We start from the raw sequence: 26,018 nt of genomic DNA, 5'->3' as shown, positions 1-26,018 counted from the left end.
CAGTGCATTAAAGGTGCTCGAAGTGATGTCACGCGTTTTTAGGCCAAAACATACAGCAAACATCTCCTCACTATCCGCTAGCTGCCTGTCCCCTGAACACACTGTAAAAAAACGCGGTCTCTATAGTCGCCACAAGCTCCGAAAACGGCAACAAAATCTACCTGGTGCATCCTGGACCACGAATCATAATAAACATGCTCCAGCCAATAACTGACAAGAATGATTTTAAATGCGCGTTCATGACTGTTTCAGGAAGCACGGAGGGAAGGGGGAGGAGGAGGAGGAGGAGGAGGAGGGAGGGTCTAGCTAGCCTCTGTTTTGTTTGACAACACTTCGAATGTCAACAGGAAGTTACTCCACCCAGGATCACTTAGAGCACCTTTAAATATAGAAAGGTGATAAAACTGACTTGGAACTACCTGTGCATTAAACATTTTTTTGCACACCTTCCAGTCATTCAGAATAGTATTCAGACAGACCATGGTATAATGGAAAAAAAAAAAATATATATATATATATATATATATATATATATAAAAATTACCTGTCAAGTTCAAAAATGTATGCTTATGAGAGTTAATTATGTATTATGTATTAGGTTTGTTATTGTCAGGATGCCAATTCTTGGAAAGTGATGCAAATAGTACCGTGTACTATAATGTACTACCGTGTGTACGTTACTTTTTTAAAGACATTGATGTTGTGATATTCAAATGATGTGGCTTTGAATACAGATGGATCGTAAGGTAATAATTACGTATTTCTCAGCCAGCAAGCATTCAGTGAAGTGATTGATCCCCATGAGTGTGTTTCTAGTGTCGATGTTTCTAGTTCTAATATTCCAGTTGACAGTTTTTGACGGATATGATAATGTGCGTAAGGTGTGAACCGTTCGATTTTTTTGGGTAATTATATTATGTGCTGGAGACAATTCTTAAGTATAGTAATTAAGTGCAGCTACTCAGGTACTTCACACCCCTTGCATAGAAAGCATGTACTCCATTTCTTGCTCCTGGGAAACCAACAGGGACATGTGTGAGGTAGTGAGCAAGTGGCATTACCTTATAGAGCTCCTTCTCATCTTTCTCATTCTTCAGCTGACATTCAAGAGCCTCTTTCTCCTGGGTCAACTTCTTCACTCGATCCTTCAGGCTGTCAAATCAAAGCCATTATCAATCATTCAGCCACACAAGGAACATACATTTCTCATATCCAGCAATGGATCTTTTAAAAGATATGAATCTAACAAATCTAATCTTATGATCCTATGTAAAACAGTTACATGCTTTGTTATAGGGATGTCAAACGTACTGGTGCTTCAAAACCAAAGTCGATACTAACATGTAACAATTCCTGTTTTTCTACAGTATGACTAGTACCAGTAGTTGTTGCTAACTGTTTACTTGGAAAAAATTTAACTGAGAAATACTTGAAGGCTACATGCCTTTGTTTTGATTTAATCTGTTATATGTTATTATATATATATATATATATATATATATATATATATATATATATATATATATATATATATATATATATATATATATATATATATATATATATATTATTATTATTATTATTTATTTATTTATTATTTTTTTTAAATGAAGGTCTGGACCAACAGTATATAGTATAATTAACTCCGACAAAATGCAAGTAGTGACAACTGCCTTTACAAAAATTCTATGCAGTATGTGAACTGAACAACTAGTTATTAATGATGTATTTTAACGTGCATCAGAAACGTTTCGCTCTTTATATGTGGTACAAGAAATGACAGGAAAGACATGTGAGACGGCAGAACGTTAGTGTCCATGGTGTCAATCATTTCAGTTTTGCGAGTGAGTCGTGTTCCATACACACATGAAACAATAATTTAGGGGACTCACTCCCGCATTTAAATGTGGTTGTCACTCATAAAATTTTACAGTGTGTATGTGGCCATTGAGAATGATGAAACTGGAATTGAAAATGGAAATGTTGGTATCATGTTTATATAATCAAATAGATTGCTATAGTTTTCTCTGATGAGCTAATTGTAGCTACTTCAGTATGGTTAAAAAAAGCACCAGTCTAGTTCAGTCTCCTTCTGCAGGCCTTTCTGGGTGACTCCAATCAGATCCTCCTCCAACTGCAACAGTCGTGCTGTACTCTCCTCCATTCTCCTTTTCACCTCCTCTCTCTCCTCCTGCAAGCTCTGGGCAGACAACTGCAGCTCCTGTGTACACATACAAACATGCATGAGCCATTTATAGATATTTTCTTTGTCATAAGTATGATGTATGTCCAGCTGCTGCAGATGGGAGTTATTGCAGAATACACTGTTGGCTCTTGAGTTATGTTTGTGTGTGGTCTCCGAGAATCTGCAAACATGACTAATGGGAAAGCAGGTCTCCAAATCCCACTCCAGTCTCTTCTGCAGTTCCATTTCATGTGCAGAATTTTTAGAATTATTTTAGCAGCACATAAAACAACATATAAAAGTGCGGTCATAAAATTAACAGCCAGAAATGGGAGTGCTTGTTTTCATCTTTAAACCAGCTCTGCCTCAGAGGTGATACATTTATACTTTATGAAAATCGCTACTTAAAAAGCAACAAATTGTGCTGATGATTGTCATGTCTGTAAAGATGTAAATTATTATAATAATAATATTTTTTCTGTAAAGAGTCTGAAGAGAGACTCTCACTAGGTGGTGCTGACAGCCTGTGAACTTTATATTCTAAAACCATTTAGATGTAAACTGTATATGACATATTAAAGAAAAACTGCAGACTTTTTTTGCACAGTTCATGTCATATGTAAGAGGAAAAATACTGTAAATATATTAAAAAAATCCTCTTTTACCACTTCAATAAAAGCATTAATATTTGCACAATATTTCTATAATATTATGAGGTCAAGTCAGGACAAAAAGCATTGGGGGAAAAAAAAAGAAACATTTCTTCTTTTTAACTCATGACATTGTGGTTTTCTCTCTCCCGTCTCACCTGCACATCTTTCCTGAGCTGAGCGCTGCTCTCTCGCTCCTGCTCATATTCTTTCTGTAGTCTGTTCTTCTCATCAATCAGTTCATCTCTCTCTTTCTGGAATTGGTCCAGGTTTTCCAAAAGCTCCTTTTTTTCCTGTTGAATTTGTTCCATCTTTTGCTGGAAAAAAAAAAAAAGTGACAACCCTGTCATGTGAATTGAGTAGTTTGAGTTGAGCAGTTTGAATTGAGAGTAAACAAATCTCCTCACCTCCAGGTAACTGGCCTTAGTGGTGACCACTAGAATATCGGATCCTCCTTCATCCTCCACTGTCAGCAGTTCCTCCTCTGTGGGGCTGTTGGCACGGAACTGGAATGGAGTGCTGGCCCCGCGGATCTCCCCCTTATGTGTCACGTAGCAGAACTGGTAGAACTCGCCATCATCATTTGGGACGTAGTAACCTGCAAAATACCCCAGAATCAAGCAGAGGCTTAGATAACGGCCTTATCGTTAAAATAAGAATGCATTACAACAAACCCATTTGTCTATCCCATAGGTATTAAAGCAAATTACTCTAATGAACAATAGCTAAGACTAATGAACATAGCCTGAAGTCCATCATTTACATCATAACTTTACAGTTCCACTGCAGTTTTATGATAGACTTGTGTCCATTCTGTTTAATGGTATTTTTCTCTTAATTGCCGTAAGGAATCCGGACTCATGCCACAAAAACCCTGTAATTCCTCACAAAGATTCCAGTATGTGACCTGAACCACTCCAGTAAAACTGGCCCATCAACACTTCAGCCTTCTAATAGGAGGCCTCAGTGTTTCCTATTTTATTGCATCCGTCACAACATACCCTGAATGCACCTTTGAGGGGCCTTCTCTCTGGCACGACATTCATCGAAGAAATGGTTGCGTAAAACCCCATTTTTGACAATGTTATTTTACCTTGGAAGACCACAGATCTGTTGATTGCGGTTCCCTCGGTGTAGCTGTCTGGAAGGGGTGACCACAGGAAAGTATAGTAGTCACGAGCGGTGCTCCAGCCAACCTGTCAGAAAGAAAGAGAGATTTTAAAGTGTTAGCATATTTGTCTGAAATTGAAAGTATTGTTTTAAATGTTAAAATACTTTTTCCTTTCCCAGTGTAATATGATAAACACTGGCTCAGCCAATGGCAGGCGGGCAGGAAACTTCTGTACGGTGACACCACAGTAATAATTTAGATTGTGATGCAAGTAAATATGACTCCTCACTGTTACATTATCATTACTAAAACACTTGTGTGTACAACTTTTCTTGCTTGCTTACAAACAGCCCAAGCCATCAGGGTGAAAATGTCAAAAACTGAATCTGTTTTACTGATTAAGTAGAGGGGTACTGCAGAAAACAAGTTCGTGTGTGTGCATGAGAGCTTCTGTGCGTGTATGTGTATATGTGTGTGTGAGAGGGAGAAATAAAAGACAGCGTTGAAACCTATTTGAGAAATAAAACAAAGTTGTTTGACATTTTTATGCTATTGTTTGTCATATTTATATGCTTGGTCAGTGTATTTGTTTTTGTGGCTCTTTTGCTGTGGTACACCGTAAGCCACTTTGAAATAACCAAAATAATTTGGCAAAGTGATGTGGAACTGCAACACTTCTTAGCCATGCAGTTAATAAAAAGTATCAACATCTGTTAAAAAATTAGAATCAAGCATTCACAGCACTTTGGTATAAGATAATATAAATATATACTGTTTTAAACAAAATCAAACATCTAAAATATAGAATCTCCATTCTAGAAATTTTCCTGTTAAAGTCCCCCTGTGGTGAAAATCAAGTTTTTAATGTTGTTTTTATGTCTATGTGGTGTTTTTAATGTGCTTTAAGACAATCCATGTGCGAATTCAGAAGTCAAACATCATTGCTGAGTATTTTCTCTTTAAAACTGCAGTGATCTAAAGACAGTTTCAAAAACATGCTGGTGTTTCTGATATCACAAACTACCTTGTAACCAATCACGTCAACGTGCCGGCGGGCTTTAGCATATCATTAACTGACCGCACAAGGGAGTCTCAAAAGAAGGTTTATTTTTCTCTTGATTTGAAAAACCGTGTAGATTTAGCAATTTAGTGGGTGTATTACGATGCTACGATTAACTATATTCCTTTCTCCACTGACATTCTAATTTGTTCAAAGTGTTTCTAAGGATACTGATTTTTAGAAGGCAGCTGTCTGGCTTGGTTTGTGTCACATTAGCAACACATTAGCTGATTGATAACAGTCACGCAAAAAGACTAATCATATTAATTCCGTTGTGTCCAATATTATAAAAAGCGATACCATTGTGCAACTTTTACCTCAGTAAATTGATTGAGTGGATCTCTGAGCTAGTGCAAGTGAGTGGAGGCGGGGCTAATTGCCATATTCATAGATAGGCGTATACTAAATGAGGCAAGGATGTAGAATTACATTCAAGCTATTTTAAGGCATGAAGAATTTTTTTCACAGGAAAAAACGTTTATGTAATTTTGGTGATAAATTTGTTTTAAGGAATAAAATTATTGACTACATAAATAAAAGCATTATAAAATGTACAGTAGAAGAATTTAGTACTTCAATAAACTGGCAAATAAATAAATACCCACTATCCACTTAAACACTTAACATAACACATATATATGAAAAAATATCTAATAAAATTAGGATAAATTATAAAAAAAATTATATATAACAACAATATATTCCAAAATTATTATCCATATGCCTCTAAAGTCAAAACATAAAAATAAACAATAAAGCAGCATTTGGCAAATCTGAAGTGTTTATGCAATTTCCCCCACATACATTAATAGGATGACTGTAAATGTTTCATCAGGCTGTCGTGGTCCTGACCATTGACTGATTCACATCATGCTGCAAAATTCTTTGGCACATTGTGCATTTTTCTCATCTCCATGAGGCCTAGTAGAAAGCCTTTGAGATGAGAGCATAAAAACATGGACTCGGCTGCATTTTACGGGGGCAAGTGAAACTCAGCCTGTCTGCCACGTGTTTCTCGCCAAACCCTCGTGAATATGTTCGGTTGAGGGAGCGCGGCTACAACTCAGCCTTAACAGGAAGAAGAAAATAGGTGAAAATTTTATACATACTTCAGAATGGAAACCAAGATGTAATTATATGAATTTTATGTGTTGTTAACTGATGGTTGATGAGGGGGAGTACAGAAAATACATCCATAATTTCAGCCCTCTGTCATAAAACTGTCAAACAAAATCAGACTCACATCAGGCTGGCTGTGTTTGTGAACATGCAAACGCACAAGCCGAGTACCTGCTATTGGCATCTACGTGGGAACTCTATAGTATCCTGGAAGTAACACACAAACTAAAAAAAGTGCAAACTCACTACAGCTCAGTCATGTTAGAAAGCTGTGTGGCTTGTTTGCTCAAACCATACAGCTGTCCTCTATGTCCACAATAACATTAGTGTTGCAGAAATCCCCTGATTGTACAAGAAAGTTGCCCGAGGTGCTGGAGCTGTAAAGAGCAGGAAGCCATTAAAGGCATGGCCCATACGGAGCGTCATTACTGCCTGGACCAAACTCCACTCATTAGAGACGTTTGGGGGGGAAGGAGGGCGAAAATTAAGCCCCTGTGTGTCTCTCATTTAGGTCTGCGGAGTGAACGGTAACCAAATGGAGAAAAGATGGATGAGAATGAGAATGGCATGAGAAACAACACAAGAACATTTCAGAATGAGAGCCGCAATGACAATGCACACATAAAAATAGACTAGAAAAAAAAAAAATTAAAATACACAGAGGGAAATTACTAATTAGGATGATTCATTTCCAGGATTCCAATTTCGGTGGTGAAAAAACACAATTGAACAGCATATAAAAATCATCTTTAGAAAAACAAAACAAAAAAAACTATCTTTATTAGTACTTACATTTAATAAAACCACAAAAAAACATAATACAAAATATTGTATTATAAACAAATACCATTAAATAAATAAAATAAACTGCAAGAAAAAAAAAGGAAATGTCTATACTGATCCCAAAACATATTTGGATACTTAGTCAATACTTAGATACCAAAATGTCAAACAAGCACACTTTTTGAAGCAATACATTATAAAAAAAAAAAAAAGGGGTGCTAATGCAATAAACAAAACAAAATGATTGTGTGCTATGCATATAATAAATTAATAAAACCCCTCAGAGAACAACAGAACATCCCAGTGTTTGTGAGAAAGTACCTAATTCACTGACACGAAATGACGCACAGACTTGGCCCATCACTCTGTCTGTGCTGGATACATGCTGCACTGGGTACAGCGGGTCTATATATCAGGATGCAGTACAGAGAACAACTACTGCGCTGACAGGATAATTACAAAGCAGTGTTCACCTTCTCCATGGTGAGTCTGACGGCGTGTTCTGACAATCCAACATGACGCTCAACTTGACTCTCTCTGTAACCATTCCAACTTCGAGAGCCACAGGCAGCATGCCTGCTCAAACAAGAAACAATGGGCAAACGGCAAATTCAATGACACTGAGTGGATTTCTCCTTCAGAGCCTTTAAAACATCTCTACATGTAATCTTATGTCATCATCACAGACAATGCTGTATGGTATATAACTGACTAAGAGGGGGAGTAGTTGACGCTTTCCATTGTTAAATCAGAATTACACTGTATTAGGATTTCCTGATTTCAAAAAATGTACTCAAAACTTTCATAAAGCTGGCATTCGGGTAAGATCAGTTAATCTCCTGAACACTAGGTGGCAATGATAGCCTTGCGACTACCTGCCGCTCCAGGCAAGTGACTCATGGAACAGGTCTTGCAATTTTCTGGTGTTTGGCACCGCTGCCTTTTGTCTGTCAACACAGACATAGCCATGTTAAGATTTATGTTCTTGTGCCCTTCATCGCCAGAGGTAATTCTGTGTCTCTGGGTGCAGACAAATGTGCGTCAGTCAGTCAGCTCTGTTTGGAGGAACATGCCTCCCCTTCAGGGTATAAGAAGACACTGCTATCCAATGGCACCTCAGAATACATAACAATGAAGTAAGTTCTATCATAATTGAGAACATAAAGACTGTCATAGGGAGGTAAGAATAATTATGTAGAACCGTTGTTCTCAAGGACCAACTGCCATTAACGCATGTAATGAGGGAGCTTAGCTTTCTGAATTGTATCAGTATTTGATATATAATGTGGCCTTCAAGTGGAGTCGAAAATATATTGCCTTTCTGAGTTTCAAGCATAATAAAGATGATAGAATGAGGTGGATTTCTCCTTCAGAGCCTTTAAAACTTCCCTACAGGTAATCTTATCTCATCACGTGTGTCATAATAATAACAAAGGTTGCTTAAATCAAAAGTAGGAGCATCCCTGGTACACTGTAAATCCACGTTCACACAGCAGAAGAATACAGTCCTCTATGTGAGTCCTAAATATGGTTACTTTCACACACACAATTCAGTTATTTACAGAAGTGAAAACCGCATTCTACAACCAACAACGAAAACAAAGGAACGAAAACAAATGAACAAAATTTTAACAGGAACAAACAAAAACAAAATGAAGTTTAATTGTTCTGAACAGAAACGCTTATTTGAAATTACCATTAACTGGTTAATAACGTTATTTTATCGTTCTGTTTAATATTTTAATTTGGTAGTCAACCAATCATGAATTCAAAAAGAAAAGCCTATGCAAATGTGACGTTGACCCATCCAGTCATCATAGGCAAGTCACAGTGGCAATGCACTGACATTAGCTTTTGGATCTCCAAAGTTTTTCCAAGGTATGTCTCCAACATTACATTTAAACGAAAATTAATGGCAGATAATATCCAGCATCGTGTTTGTTTTGAAATGAGTGAAAATTGCAGGTTAGTGTAGAACCACTACTATTCAGGAAATTTAAAAAACACGGGGGTTTTTTTTTGTAAGAATATTAAACACCTTGTTGTCAATGTTAATATTTTGGCTTTATGTATGGTCAGACACTTACAAATCAAGCTCAAATGGAGTTACAAGGTTTTCACCAGTGAATGTCACAGATTTATGTTTTGTCAGTCATTTAAACGGCCACATCGCATTAAATTTACAAAGTTTATTGAAGCTACGTGGGACCTTTAATACATTTGGCCAAAATCTTCTGTTATAAAAGGTTGTAAAAAATATTTGCCTTTACAAACATCACTCATGTTTAAGTAAAGAAAACACTGTATTTATTCAAAGAGCCATTTTTTTATTTACCCTTGCACTGCAAACAGCAGAGATGGACTTCAAAATGTGTGCATAACTTCATTCACGATTGAGGCGGGAGGAGCTTCTGCTGCTCTGCGCTGCACAAACATGTGTCTACAGTGTGCTGAAGGTTTTCGTGTGCGATTTTATTAACTTACAAGAGATCTGAGCTGTGTATGATATGAAGGTTTTAGATCCAGTTACTGTTCTCCACCAGAGCTGCCCCCATCAGTTTTGTGTTCTACAGTACATGCGACTCAAATGCTCCATTTCCTCACAGATATAAAAACTTCTGTTGGTTGATGAAGTTTTGATGACTGAACTCGTGGCTTGATTGGACTCTTGCTGTGTCAAAGTGATAAGACTTTTCAGTTTTATGGATGTTGCAATCTTTAATATTACTTTGGTCACTGTTGCTATGCTTACTGGAATTATGGCAAAATCATTTCAAAGTGGCACACTTCCTGCTGCCAACAGGTGCCGCTTTTAGTGTAACTGAATATTGTCAAGTAGATGTCTTCAGGCCAGGACTATTATCAAACATATGAAGTTTGGAACATTGTATGCCTGAATTACAACAACTTCCTGTTTTGTGGCGTTAATCGCATACATTAGCACTCAGCCAGGTGTTGCATGATTTAACGTGTTTATATTATGTTTTGTACTTCGTGGCATATTGAAATGTGTTTCTGTGAGTGATTTACAGTGTAAAGCATGCCATTTCCTGTTGCCAACAGGTGGCGCTATGACTAACTGAATATTGGCAAATAGATGTCTTCAGACCAGGACTCTTATCAAACATGTGAATTTTGGGGCAGATCAGACACTGTATGTCTGAGTTACAACAACTTTTTTCATGGTGAAACATCAGAATTTGTCAGGCCACCATGGACACGCCCTTCAGCGAAAACTAAAGATCTTTGATATTTAACATTGCTAAGGTCTTAAGATTAGACTGACAACACATAATGTTGATCTGGTGAAATCTCTATGAGGAGTTAATCACAGTGTAAAACATGTAATTTCCCGTTGCCCGCAGGTGGCGCTATGATTGTAACTGAATATTGGCATGTAGATGTCTTCAGGTCAGGACTATTATCAAACTTGTGAAGTTTGGGGCAGATAAGACATTGTATACCCGAGTTACAACAAGTTCCTGTTTAATGGCGAAACATCAAACTTTGTCAGGTCACCACGGTCACGCCCTTTGGCGAAAACTCTAGATCTTCGCAATATATTACATCTCAAAGGCCTTTAGATTAGACTGACCAAATATGATGTTGATCTGATAAAAGCTCTAGGAGGAGTTTGTCAAAATTCAAAATATCTCCCTTCCTGTTGGGATTACAGATTTTGCACACAAGGGCTTTTTTGCAGGTATTGGGCTGTTACATGTATCCATCGAATTTCATACCTGTACGTGAAACGTAGCACAAAGGGCACTTAATTGAAATTTTGTAGGTGGCGCTATCGAGCCATTTTGCCACACCTAATTCTGAAACCCATATCAGACATAAATTTAACCACTTCTGACGCGTGTGAAAAGTTTCATGAGTTTTCAATAGGGTTGTAACGATGCATCTGGAACCGGTTAAAAATCGATTAAAATATGTGACGATTCAAGTCAGTTGAGATGCTAAATGAATCGCGATACATTTGGGGGCGGGGGGTTATATGAATGTATAGCTGAGGAGAACTGACTGTGTTCAGAAAAGTTTAGATGGTATTTTCTTTTCATCTTACTTCCATACAATGGCTTTTAAAATAGTTTTAGCGCACAGCACTGTTTGTTTAGAGCGGTAACCATGGAAGCGCTGTATTGCCGATGTTCCATAAGCGCCACCTGCTGTCAGACAGTGAATTTGCGTTCTCATGCAGCCCTTCTGCTCTTATGAAGTTTTATGTAGCATAATTTCACAAAGCTAAAGTCTGAACATTCTGTTTTTGCTTCAGATGTTAAAAATTATACAATCTTATTTAAATTAAAAACTGCTCAAACAGCATCTTTGTTGGGATTGTGATTAAAATGCAGTGGTTGCCTCTAATTTTAAATGGCTACAGATTGTTCAGCCTGTAATAGAGCAAATAAACGTCTTGTTCATGTACTCATATGAAGAGATTTCTTTTATTTGTATTATTTATTTATTTATTTGATTTAGGATTTTTAAAATTTCAATTTAGTTGTTATAAAGATATTTCAATTTCACAAAGAAATATACAGCATTTTGTCTGAGAAATAATAAAAAGACACTTTCTCATTTAAATCTCATTTTGTTAAAAAAAATCGTGAGAAAATCGAATCGTGAAACCAGTATCGTGAATCGTATCGAATCGTGAGTTGAGTGAATCGTTACATCCCTAGTTTTCAAGCATGTTTAGGCCCTCAAAAATGCAATTCATTTCGGAGAAGAAGAAGAATTGGCTGAGATATTACAATAGGGTCCTCACCCCATCGGTGCTCGGGCCCTAAATATTGTTGTAATGCACCACAATAGAAGGTTCCCTGTATAATTGACAGCATTAACTGAAAGATCATTTTATTTCCACATTTAAGCAAAACAGACAACTGAATATGCCAAAAATTAGAATCGAATCTACAGCTTGTGAATCAGAATTGAATTGAATCAGGAAATCTGTATTGATAGGCAGCCCTAAGTAGATCTTAAAGGGATAGTTCACCCAAAAATGAAAAGTTGATGTTTATCTGCTTACCCCCAGGGCATCCAAGATGTAGACTTTTTTTCTTCAGTCGAACGCAAATTATGATTTTTAACTGCAACCGCTGCCGTCTGTCAGTCAAATAATAGCAATGATTGGGAACTTGAACAATAAGAATCGAAAAAACTTCCATAGACAAATCCAAATTAAACCCTGCGGCTCGTGACGGCACATTGATGTCCTAAGACACGAAACGATCGGTTTGTGCGAGAAACCGAACAGTATTTATTTAATTTTTTACCTCTAATACACCACTATGTCCAACTTCGTTCAACTTCCGCTTAGTGAGGTCTGATCGCGCTCTGACAACGGAAGTGATGTCTCGCGCTCATTGAAGTATATGGGCAAGACATCACTTCCGTCATCACAACGCGTTTTTTGACCTCACTAACAGGAAGCTGAACGAAGTTGGACATAGTGGTGTATTAGAGGTAAAAATTATATAAATAATGTTCGGTTTCTCGCACAAACCGATCGTTTCGTGTCTTAGGACATTAATGTGTCGTCACGAGCCGCAGGTTTTAATTTTGATTTGTCTAAGCAAGTTTTATTTACTGTTATAGTTGAAGTTCCCATATTTGACTGACAGACGGCAGCGGTTGCAGTTAAAAATCATAATTTGCGTTCGACTGAAGAAAAAAAGTCACCTACATCTTGGATGCACTGGGGGTAAGCAGATAAACAATTTTCATTTTTGGGTGAACTATCCCTTTAAATCAGATATAACACTTTGTGCTCAAGGATATCTTTTTTTTTATTTATTACTTGAAAACTTTAAATATCTTTAAAGGGAACCCCGGGTATTAAGACTTGTATGACTTAATATAACGTGATTGATATCTCTTACTATGTACTCTTCTACATATCTCGAAATATGTAGAAGAAAACCCATAAAAGATTTACGTTATTTAAAAAAAAATCATCATTTTATACATATTTTGGACAATGGGGGGCACCATTTTGTTTAAGTGCACAGTGCATTCTATGTCGATGACATCAAATGTTTGCACTTGGAGAGCTACTGGCGCTATCCTGTTGCTAATTTTACCACAACACAACTCAGAATACAAAATGCAATGCCACATTGTGCGACTTTTGGTTGTAAAAGGGATGTAAGTCTTCACTGCTTTCATAGCGATACGAAGTGGAGAAAATTAAAAGCTCAAATTGAAAAGGTTGATCAGGTTTTAAAAGGAGCCTTTTAAATGACTTGTATGCCTTACTAGATTACCATTGCCCCAAACTATACAGATGGAAGAGCTTGTGTTTGCCACATTTAAAGGGATAGTTCACAAAAAAAAATGAAAAATCTGTCATCATTTACTCACCCTCCAGTTATTCCAAACCATGAATTTCTTTCTTCTGTTGAACACAAAAGATGATATTTTGAAGAATGCTGGTAACCAAACAGTTTCTGGTCCCCACTGATTTCTATAGTATTTTTTATTTTTTTCATACTATGGAAGTTAATGGGGACTAGCAGCTGTTTAGTTACTTACATTCTTCAAAATATCTTCTTGTTTTGTTCTTGATGGTGAGTAAATAACTTTCATTTTTGGGTGAACTATCAATTTAATGTGCTTTGAATCAGTGTTAATTTCATTGACGAATAATTTGTCAATTTTCATCAACGTCATTTTTTCACGGACGATAACGAGACGATGACTAAATAAAAATGTGTTTTGAATGACTAAAACTATGACTAAAATCTACTCTAATTTTCGTCAACGAATAAAAACGAGACGGAAATGAAAGATAGGGACGATTTGGAAAGATATCCAGTCAGAACTGCTGTTCTGTGTGGAAGATGCATTTGAATTGTAACGTGCTGATCTAACCGTGGGAAAGGCGGCGCTGTTGCGCGCTCTACAGGCTCGTCAGCAGCACTTCAGACTGCTTTGCAGTTAATGAATAGCGCATATTTATGCTAAGCGATTGCTTATAAGCTAATGTTGATGAATTATGACAGTGTTTACTACACGATGTTTAAATGGTAGTATGTTTTAGATGGTTATAAGAAATGCATATTTTATCTCCCTCATGAGTAGCCTGCTACTACAATAGGCTACAGTGTCTGCAGACTGCAGACATTTCAGAATAAGAGTCACTGTGTATAATAAAAACTTATAGACATTTAAAAGCAAAAACTAAAAGACAAACACAAAAAAAATCCTAAAACTTTTAACTAAAATTACAATGAAAACAAAAACTAAAAATCACATCGAATAAAAAATTTTAAACGAAAACTATAATAGTACCTCAGTGATAAGTGTGTCAATCCCTGAAAAGTACTGAATTTTGCTCTTTCGTGTGTTTTTGCACTTGAACGGTCAAAAACCGTCCGCTTTGGCACGCAAAGTACAGTTGGGTGAACAAAGTTTAGAGAGTACATCAGATGTATATCAGTGTATTGGATTTGTGTATTGTTAGCGAAATGCTTAATGCATTACAATTTAACTAAATTAGATTTTAGTCGACTAAATCTACTGTAGATTTAGTCGACTAAAATCTTATGATATTTAGTCGACTAAAACTAGACTAAAACTAAAACAATTTCCGATGACTAAAATATGACTAAAACTAAATCAAAATTTGCTGTCAAAATTAACACTGCTTTGAATGTGTATTTGTCAATGTGAATAAAAGCCTAAACTAATTCTGTTGATCATATAAAGTGAAGACTTGGATTGAACCGCTTGATTCATATGGATTTCTTTTATGTCTTGAAAATTTTGGTTGAGTGGGCTTTCAGTGGAGGGATTGAAATCTCTTAGGTTTCATAAAAAAAAATCATCAGAATAAATTCTGTTTTGAAGATGAACAAAATTCTTATGAGTTTGGAACGGCATGAGGGTGAGTAAATAATGCCAGAATTTTCAATATCCAGTGAACTAATCTTTTAACTTGTATTGAACCAGGAATATTCCTTCAATGCTTTAGAACAAAGTGTTTCAGTTACTATGTTGCAGAGCCTTTAAAGTAGAGACACTGCTGCTCTTGTGCTCGATTCATCAGTGCATGTTATACTCTTTGCCATTTTTTAATCACAAAAGGCATCAGGGCTAAATTTGAGAGAACAAAAAGATGTGGTTCTTTAGGAAGTTTTATTTGTCCACATTCTTCGCAACTTCCCATTCTTTTTCCCTCTTCTTATTGCTAGGAAAGCAGTGAAGACTTACATCGCTTCTCTTGTTGCCCTTCGACTGAAAATTACAACCAAAAGTTGCACAATGTGGCATCGTATATGGTATTCCAAGTTGCGGTAAAAATAGCAACAGGGTAGCGCCAGTAGCTCACCAAGTACAACCAATTGACGTCATCGACATAGAATGCACTGTGCACCTTAACAAAATGGCACCCCCTTTGTCCAAAATATGTATAAAATGATGTGAATTTTTCTAAACAACATAAATCTTTCATGGGTTTTCTACTACATATTTCAGTAAGAGACATCTTTTATGTTATATTAAGCCATTCAAGTCTTAATACCCAGGGCTCCCTTTAAAAGATGGCATGAACCTGACAAACTCAAAATGTCAATCAGAACTGGTAATTTCAGACAACTCTATCCATTTTTCTGTGTGATATGCATCAGATGGTCTATGGACTTTGGAGATTTTAACTCAAAGATTTAAAAGCTGTACTGGTTTCTCCTGGGGTGTGTGGGGTTGTCCCTTTTAATCAAGAACATTGGCCACAATGTGATAGACCTGCTGAGAAGCAGAAGCCTTCCTGACAGCCGGCCATAAAACAGCTTCATCAGACTCGCTATATCACGGGCAAAGTAAAAAGTTCTCAAACACCACTTTGATCTGGTTGGATCCAAACCCAGATTCTAAACCCTGACAGTGACCACACTCAACTCCCCCTCCACTAACCTACAGCAGTCAGATGTTCTCTTTTATTTCCTCTCATCGTCACATCCATAATGTTGTAAATACGGTTTATGTTCACTCATCCAGCAGTAGCTGGGGAACTCCAGAAAGCAGACGGAGCCAAAACACCCCACTTATTCTGCCAACCCACATATTTCATTCCCATGCACACCGTCATGACCACATTCGCGTTCAACTACACTCCAGCATGACTCACTGCTTTGTGCCAACATAGAGGAATTTTCAAACTACCAGAGGGTTGTAATATTTTATATAGTTTTTTTTTCTCTGCCAAGTAAACTGCCAAGATCTTTCACAAATACTCAGACCGCATTCTGTTATACAAGCGGGTAGTAAATGTTCATGCTCACTTGTTGAAAACCTTGTTAGAAAGGGAAACAGTTGTGACTGAGATTTTCCTGGATATGATTCACAGTTTTTCCCGAATAATGTGAACAAGACAAACATACCCCATAAGTTCAGGGAGTCGCAACACATTTCCTTCAGGTTTAAAAAGAGATTGATTTCCTAATGAGCTCTCCATAAAAACATCTTCCTCAAAAAACATAGCAGATGAGCATTTTAACAGCTTGCGAGGAAAAGAAAAGTGACCCGGCTATTTAGCCTACTTTGGAACTGGAATCTAGTCTGCATCAAACGCAGACATTTAGGTTACTCTATATATAACATCGGTTATATGTTCTAAAATGATACCTACAAAAAAGCAGTCTCTCTGGGTCAGACTAAAGCGAAATATGGTTCTGAAAATCTTTCACAGCAGGAAACATTTAAGTGACCAGCAGTAAATCCAATATTATGTTAAGCACCAGTAATGGCTGCTCCCCAAATATTACACTGCCAAATATGACGAAAGGGCCTTGTAATTTCCACACTGTGGAAACTGAAGATGGGAAAGTGGAACCAAGATGTTTTAAAGTTGCAGTAACATCACACATGATTCCTATGAAATGGTAGGAAACCAACTTGTATGACTTGAACATTGTCGTGAAATAAGTGAAGAAGGTCCAATAGCAGATCCCATCAGATTAACATTGGGCTGACTGGAATACTTGAATTCTAATAGTTCACTTTAATAGCTTTTCCATTATGCTTTAGTAGAATATAATGGATGGCAAATATTATATTTTATTAAAACTGTAACCTGAAAAATCAAAGAAACAACTAGACTGCAGCTTGAAGAGAAAATAGAGTACCAAGTCTGTATTTTCCACATAACAGTAGTTGGTGTAATTTGTTAAGTAACTTACAAGACTATAGTAAACATTTGCTTCCAGGTGCAAAAAAAAGCATAAAAACATAGTCCAAACCACAAAAGTAGACCATACTTGGAATATAAATGTATAAACTCAGACCTGTACATTATTTCCCAAATTGGATAGCTTTGTGTGAGGAACAGACTAAAACTGAATTTGTTTCAGTGAAATTTGTTTTCAAAATTTTGACTGATTAAATTATAGAATGAACCCAATTTCGCATTTAACATTAAAGGGTTAGTTCACCCAAAAATGAAAATGATGTCATTAATGACTCACCCTCATGTCGTTCATCTTCGGAACACAGTTTAAGATATTTTAGATTTAGTCCGAGAGCTTTCTGTCCCTCCATTGAAAATGTATGTACGGTAGACTGTCCATGTCCAGATAGGTAATAAAAACATCATCAAAGTAGTCCATGTGACATCAGAGGGTCAGTTAGACTTTGTTGAAGCATTGAAAATACATCTTGGTCCAAAAATATCAAAAACTACGACTTTATTCAGCATTGTATTCTCTTCCGGGTCTGTTGTCAATCCGCATTCACGACTCCTTCTTCTTTCCTTTTTTACGGCGGTTGGCATCCAGCTTATTGGTGCATTACTGCCCCCTTCTGCTCCGGAGTGTGGTTCACGACTCCGCAGTGACGCCACTGATGTAAGACGCTGCTGACGTGTTATCTGGTGCGCCAGAGCTTCGTTTACAGTCTGAGGGAGACGCACGCTGTATTCAAGCTATTCTACATTGTTTGTATTTTGGTATTGCTATATTTTTTAAAATGGTGCATAAGTGTGCATGTCACAGATGTCCTAATCGCCAAAAACAACCACGGCGACGTAAAAGTGCATTACCAACGCCGACAGATGAAAGGATTCAATGGAATCAATTCAATGGAATCAATTCAATGGAAAGGATTCCGGAAGAGAATACAATGCTGAATAAAGTCGTAGTTTTTGTTATTTTTGGACCAAAATGTATTTTCTATGCTTCAAAAAATTCTAACTAACCCACTGATATCACATGGACTACTTTGATGATGTTTTTATTACCTTTCTGGACATGGACAGTCTACCGTACATACATTTTCAATAGAGGGACAGAAAGCTCTCGGACTAAATCTAAAATATCTTAAACTGTGTTCCGAAGATGAACTGAGGTCTTACGGGTTTGGAATGACATGAGGGTGAGTCATTAATGACAGAATGTTCATTTTTGGGTGAACTAACCCTTTAATGGCCACCACAACTTCTGGTGCAAGGCAGTGCATGGAAATTGTGTGAAAACTAAACACAGAATTAAAGCGTGAATTAAAGCATAAAGAGTGAGAGAGAGAGAGTCTATTTTAATTTTTTGTAGAATCTTAATTTTAAGTTCCTTGTTTAAAAGTGGAATGGTGATGAGACGAAACAGAAGAAGCCAAGTGAAGTCACAATCTCTTATCTATACTTCTCTTGGTAGATACTTCAAATCCAAGAATTGTACAGAACATGGCAGAAAAGCAAGGTAAAAACAGAAGCAAAATGAAAGCAAGTGTCACCTTGAATATGCCGACCCAATCCTTGGGATTTGGTTTAATGAACTGCGTGAGGGTGTAATGGCATTCTAATGCTGCGTGAGGGAGGTAACTTTTCCCCACATTCTGGAAGATGACATGGGCAAAATTGGATGTCTCCATGGCGCTGCTTGCTACTGTCCCCTCCAGGAATAAAGCCATCTGTCTATCAGCAGCTGTGTCTGTGGGAAGACAGGACCCATTAGAGGAGTGAAACAGAAAAGAGACACCTGAAAAATTTCTGTGCCAGATTCTACAGTAATTAGGGTGAATGTCTTTATGTAACATTATGAATCAGTCAATGCCTGAAGAACTCGCTTGCACCTTATTTTGTCTATATTTCATACTAAATTACATGTTATTAAATCATCTGGTAATTGCTGTACAATTAACATTTTCAAAATCACACACAAATAAGAAATCATGTAAAATCATCCAGTTATTATTGCAAACATTTCTTACCAAATAAATAAACGGACACAAAATATTGATTTGAGTTTAACTTTGTTTTACTATCTGAGAAAAAAAATAGACAAAGAGTTCAAGAATGAACAATTTTATGTGTTTATTTTGCATTAATGACAAGCTGACTACATTATTTCTATTATTACATGACTGCTTAAAGGATTAGTTCACTTTCAAATGAAAATTAGCCCAAGCTTTACTCACCCTCAAGCCATCAGGTGTATATGACTTTCTTCTTTTTGATAAACACTCTCTGAGATATTTTAATAAATATTCAGATGCATCCGAGCTTTATAATGACAGTGAACGGGAGTATGAGTATGAGCTGAAAAATGTGCTTCCATCCACATCCATCCATCATAAACGTACTTCACACAGCTCCGGGGGGTTGATAAAGGCCTTCCGATGCATTTGTGTAAAAAAAAAAAAAAAAACGTAAAATATCCAGCATTCGCCAGACTGCCTTCCTTATTCAATGTATGAAGAAAGTGTAAAACTCTTGCAGTTTACAAAGTTTACGCTACGTCCTACAAAGCTTAACTGACACGATGCCAGTTTACACTTTCTTCGTAACTACTTGAATACGGAAGGCGGTCTGGTGGAAGCTAGATATTTTACTTCATAACTTGTTAAATATGGATTTTTTTTTTTTTTTAACACAAACATATCACTTCACTTCAGAAGGCCTTTATTATTATTATTATTTATATTGGCTTCAATTGAAAGTGAACTAATCCTTTAACAAATAAATTAGGAATGCACCAATGTATTGGCCAATAATCAGTATCGGCCGAAAAAAAATAATTATCTGCACTATCGGATATCTGCCAATTGTTTAAAAACAGCTGATAATCAGGGCGACTGTATCCTGCCAATCAAAAGCGAATTGAAGAATGTGTCAGACTGGGACTTTTGTCAGACTTTTGGATTGTGCTCTAACAGCAAAGTTTTGATTTGATATCTATAAACATCTGATCTGATAGACGCCAAATAAATATACAGCAAAATAACAGCATCACACATTTTTCATCTGAGATACAGCAAGTCATTTCTCTGTAATTGATGCTTACTGTGTCTTTATATTTCAAAATAAATCAAGTAGGCTTGATAATAGGCTTCCTAATGCACAATTACCTAAAATTATATATTTAAAAACTATAAAACTCAGCAAGGCCTGTGCGGACTTGATGAACCTCTATGTGAGTGAAGTATGAGAATAAGTACACTATGATGCAAGTTGACATTAATATTGCTTGATTTTTGTTTCAATATAGGGCTGGACGATATGGCCAAAATTTATATCACGATATAATTCTTAATTTCGGTCGATACGATATAATTCCGATATCGATATGAACTATATAATAGCCTCAGAAAAACTGCCAAGAACGGCCACAACGTCTGAAAAATGAATTTGCCAAATCTATGAAATTTCTTCCTATAAAACTATATAATATTTAAGAAATAAAAACAGTACAAATAAATGTATGTTCAGCTTTTATTTGTATTTAGCCTTCATACAAACATAAAAAATAAACATAAGACTCACTCACTTTTGTAATATTAATATCTTTAACATTAAACTATAATGTAGGCGGATTTTATTATCCTTAATATAGATTAAAACAAAAGTGCTTCAGCCAAGATAAAGATTGTGAACAGTAAAAACAGAAAAAAACAGTGAGAAACAACAAAAAAACATTGCTGGGGCAGGAACATTGTTGAGTGTTGATGACACTAGGGGTGCAATGGTTCAAATTGCTCATGGTTCGGTTCGTCTCATGGTTTTAGGGTAGGGTCACGGTTTCGGTACGTGCTATTAGCACATACCGAACCGTACCGAAACCGTGACCCTAAAAATAAGACTACTGTCAAATAAAAATAAAGAAAATAAGAACGAGCAAATAAGTACATCACAAATAAGTACAATAAAGCAAATATTCAAATAGAATAAACAGTGCTTTTCAGGTTTTCAGGTACAGAATGGATAAAGTAATCAAATATAAAATAACACTGCATATTATTTTTACTGTATAAAATAAATAAAGATGAATCATTATTGAAGTTACAAAAACTATTCAGTCAAGAGCAGTGAGTGATTTCTTTGTTATTTGTTGTTTGATTTAACATTAAAAACAGGCAGCAGGAATAGTTTTTTTTCCTCTATAAGACATGCACGATCCAGTAGCTACATAATATACTGTTACACATGCGATGTCTTTCTCGAGTAATATACGTTCACTTAAGACATAACCGACTATGTTTGCTAGGATACTCGCCAAGACGGGCATGTTGACTTAATTTTTGCATGAATTTGTCCGCCGAAGCGCAAGACTTGAAAGAGAAATCAGTATTTGCGCTGTCTGAAATAAGCGTGCGCTGTCACAAATCTTCTCACAGCGCGTGCAAGTTCTCTTTCGCGTCTTGTTCTTGAAGGTTTAAATCAGCAAAGCTTAAATGAGTTTAGTTTAAACCGATAGCATCGTGTGCTGTTCAGGTCTCACCTGCGCTCGCGCGCTATCAACACCCGGGTGATGACGGCGTAAATGACTGGACATTAGAGCACACGGCACTCGCTGTTAACAGTTTACAAAGAGTGACTGTTTTGTCCACGCTTTTTGATTATCGTTGTTGTAACGTTTTGCGCATCCATCGACTGAAACATACATTATCTGAACTCTGTCTGTCTGTTTTCCATGTTGCTATTTTAAACAAACCATATTAACGCTGAGCACTGGCTGATGGCTGCGTGTCTCTGTGGTGTACGTCATCACGCCAATGGCCAATCGCGTTCTGCTCTTTCTAACGGCTGCGCCTCAAGTCAGTGAGAAATGTTGTAATGTATATATCGAAATACCGGAAATGTGTTTAAAAATCATATCACCGTTATCGAAAAAAATTATATCGCGATATATATTGAATTATTGTCCAGCCCTATTTCAATAATTATATTTTGTTGTCGACCAGGAGTAGAAACATGGTTGTGAAATCTTTTAAAAAGTTTTTTTTAATTGCCCCTATTATGCTTTTTCAAATATTACCTTTCATGCAGTGTGTAATATAGTTTTTGAATGTAAAAGGTCTGCAAAGTTTTAAAGATCAAAGTGCATAACAGAATAAAGTTATTGGGCTTCATTTATCAGTAGAAATGAGTGCAGATCCGAGCGCAGAAATCAGGGGCCATATTCACAAAACATCTTAAGGCTAAAAGTAGCTCCTAACTTGCCAATTTAGGAGAAACTCTTAAAAATAATGGGCGTGTCAGTCCTAATTTTAGGAGTACTAAATTTTTGCTCTAAGAGTATTTCACAAAGCATTTTAGCGCTAAAACTAGCTCCTAAATCTGTGAAACGTTAGGAGTAGTCAAGAGGACTCCTAAATCACGAAGACCAAATCACAAACATTCTTAATCCACCTAATGACACTGTACAGCATTGAGGCAATAGCGATAGAGCCTTGGGTGCTGAACCTTTTCTTTATAAATGCAATACATTTTGATTTATAGATTTGAATCTACGATGAGATGGCAAAAAAAAAAAAAACTTTAACGAATAAATATATATTGTCTGATTACCTGTGGCAGTGTTTTTTCACACTTACAAATGAATAGAGTAAAAAAAAAATATATATATATATATATATATATATAAATAAATAATAAGCGTATTGGTGTGCTGTCCAAGGGGATCGAGGGCTCCGAGTTTGGAATTTAGCCCACACCCAGAGTTCTCCTCATATCCCCAGCCGAGAGTGAGGAGCAAACTTTGTTTATAAAACATAATTTGTCACTTGAATTCTGCATTCTCTTGAGATGCAGACATCCAAGAGGTGGACAATTAACTGTATATACTAGTTTAATTAGTGACACTTAGTCTACATTTTAAAATCTTTATGGCAACAAGATGGCAACATTTTATTTTGACTATGGCAACATTTTTATTAAAAAATATTTATTTGAATAGGGCAACATTTGTATTTTAAAACCTTAAATAAACCATTTTAATATGGAAACACCTCATTCTACAATATTTCTATGATTAAATCGCTGACTCCTCCCCCATCAGCCAATCACTGTGTGTATACTTCATAGCAACGAGGTCAACCCCGCCCTTACTCTTAGCTTAAGACTTCTGTCTATTCCTTAGTAAAAGTTGGTCTCAGCAGCTTTGTGAATAGGTCTTAAGAGAAAACTCTTAGCTAAGAACTTTTACTGCTATTTAGGAGAACTCTTAGTGCCAAGATAAAATGTTTTGTGAATACAGCCCCAGGGAAATATGATAGGGTTCACGTGTGATTCATGAAACATTCATATTCTGCCAGTCACATCGTACAAATGATAGTGCGCAGATAAATGTGGCGGCTTAAAACAATCGTCATTTAAGTGTCACGCCCCTAAAAATTAACGATTTAGAAGCCTTGCCAAGAGTTTACGACATGGAAAACGTAAAGAGAAATTGATCTTACACCAAAAACACCCGTTGACCTCGTAATTATAAAGAATTATATTAACTTATATGAATTTTAAATACCAGTAAATAAAGTAAAACATTTACAAACATTATAAACATAAACATATGGCCTAGGCTATTTTAGTTCCCCTCACTCCACAACAAATACTTTAAATTTATTGACATCAAAATGAATTTATTTAAGCGTAGGCTACATCTCTCATTCGGCATAAATCCAAATGTCTCCATATTCCACATTTGGTTGCTTAACTATTATTCATTATGTAAACAAGGCTGACTGGCACATATTGTACCATTTAATTTGAGCAGTGTAACTTTTATGTTTGGTTGACAGCATTTTAGTTTGATGATGAACTTGCTGAAATGTCAAGTTAACGGTAACAGTAGAACTAATATGTTGCGTGTTGCAAGGCACCTGCACGATCAGCTGGATTTAATAGCTGGATTTAATAAAATAAAGAAATTAAGAAAACAAATACAATGCTCTTTCTTCCGTCTCAGTTTCCGGTCAGGAAAATAATCTAAATGAACAAAACGCTCTCATAAAATTCTCCACCAGATGTGCTGTGCTGCAGTTAATGCCAAATCAAAAACTTATGTACACAAGCTGAAACCTGACATGAAATTTGAAGCCACTGCTCACGTCTATATTGATAAATGCCAAGTACTGTATGTTTTGTAACAAAGGTCATTGTCTCCTAAAACAAAGAATGGATTCTGAACTGCCGAAAAACGTCGTCAGCAATTCCAGTCTCACTTCCGTAACATATCTATGTAGGTTTGTAACACATTTGCATAATGCCAGCCTATAGACTTCATTGGCTGTCCATGAACAACGTCTACTTTGATCTTCCCTCAAGCACTGTAGTTGTAGCTGAGAAGCATATTGTAGCAACATGTCACGTTGTTGACTGTTTTCTGCACTGCAAACTTTGCATGCACTTTCAAAGGATGAGGACTTATGCTGGAATTAATACTGTAAAACCGATGCCATTGTTACTGTTCATATCACTGTGAATACAAGCGCTGAGGAAGCCTCTAGCTGAAGTTCAGTCTCTCTAAACTCCTCCTTTCGGAGAGCCTTCTCTGCTCTGATTGGTCAGATGGCCCAGTCTGTTGTGATTTGTCAGAAACTAAATGGTCATTATCTGAATTTAATTCAGATAATGGCCATTTAGTTTCTGACACATGCTGTAAGTGGTAGACAAATCACAAAAGACTGGGCAACCTGACCAATCAGAGCAGAGCAGGCTCTTGGAAAGGAGGAGTTTAGAGAGTCTGAACCCTTTATTGAGGCGTTTCAGACACTGTGAGAAAAGAGATGATGTGCAATATCTATTATGAGAAAATTAAAGTGTTTTTGACCTTGGATGCATGTAAACCTATTGTAGGAAATAAAATGAAATAGCATAATAGGGGCACTTTAAATGAACCTCTTCCTTCTGTCATGATGAAATACAAAGATTTCTTATATATATATATATATATATATTACACACACACACTGTACATGGGTCAATGACATAACAGGTCATTTTATTGCCCAAAGGCTTTAATAAAAAAAAACTAAGATATGACATCTAAAGTATGTTAGATAGTACAACTAGATCTCTTTTATTGAATCCAAAAAGGTTTTAACCGTTTATTCAGTTTAACCATCCAAAGGCCAATACAGCCATTTCATTTGTGATTAAAAATGTAATAAATGTATATATTTTTTATTCTGGCATGATTTTATAACATCATATATCAACATAGTGCAAAATTATATTAAAATTATGTGTAGAAGTCATTGCTTTGTTATGACAAAGAATGTCTGGAAAAATGAATTTCATTGATGTCATTCAGAGTAACCAATATAAAGGGACCATTTTGGATCAAGTCATGTGGTCAATATCATGTGACAGGATGTGACATCATTCAGACACCTGCACAGGACCACATGGTCCTGAAGCAAAGTAACTAACTCTCTCTTAACTATTTGAAAAATTCATGTTTTCACTCGTTAATATGCATGTCCCGAAACATTCGGTACAACCGCTATAAAACATGGAAAATGTTGTAATATTTAAAAAAAAATTGTACTAAATATAAAATGTCTGGTTGTTCTTTTGGCAGCAAGCTAGATATTGGCCTGTTAGCATTGTTTGAAAATAATGTCATTCGGCATAACCAAAAGTGTCATTCGGTAAAACTGAACCGGACTTTTTTGTTGAAAAATTTTGTCCATCTTGTAAAAAATTATAAAAGCAGAGTTAAAGGGATAGTTCACCCAAAAATGAAAATTCTGTCATTTATTACTCACCCTCATGTCGTTTCACACCCGTAAGACCTTCGTTCATCTTCAAAATACAAATTAAGATATTTTAGTTGAAATCCGATGGCTCTGTGAGGCCTCCATAGGGAGCAATGTCACTTCCTCTGTCAAGAT

The 26,018-nt window shown here is 36.3% G+C and overlaps 1 protein-coding gene across 2 annotated transcripts in view; it reads right to left on the bottom strand.

Annotated features, from left to right (window-relative positions):
• The window catches only part of tax1bp1b (Tax1 (human T-cell leukemia virus type I) binding protein 1b), a 44,485-nt gene that overhangs the window by 15,323 nt on the left and 3,144 nt on the right, over window positions 1–26,018 (bottom strand). For both annotated transcript variants that reach the window (XM_067402194.1, XM_067402203.1), the window contains exons 2-7: window positions 18,639–18,835; window positions 3,929–4,031; window positions 3,243–3,433; window positions 2,994–3,152; window positions 2,073–2,221; window positions 1,062–1,152 (exon numbers count right to left, since the gene is read on the bottom strand). In XM_067402194.1, the coding sequence (XP_067258295.1) occupies window positions 1,062–1,152; window positions 2,073–2,221; window positions 2,994–3,152; window positions 3,243–3,433; window positions 3,929–4,031; window positions 18,639–18,815 (870 nt within the window). In that variant the 5' untranslated portion in view covers window positions 18,816–18,835. The remainder of the gene's footprint in view (window positions 1–1,061; window positions 1,153–2,072; window positions 2,222–2,993; window positions 3,153–3,242; window positions 3,434–3,928; window positions 4,032–18,638; window positions 18,836–26,018) is intronic.

This window comes from Chanodichthys erythropterus, chromosome 2 (genome assembly GCF_024489055.1).
Source record: "Chanodichthys erythropterus isolate Z2021 chromosome 2, ASM2448905v1, whole genome shotgun sequence".
NCBI lineage: Eukaryota > Metazoa > Chordata > Actinopteri > Cypriniformes > Xenocyprididae > Chanodichthys > Chanodichthys erythropterus.
The sequence above is the reverse complement of the archived record's forward strand: the minus strand, read 5'-3'. Positions and strand labels throughout refer to the sequence as shown.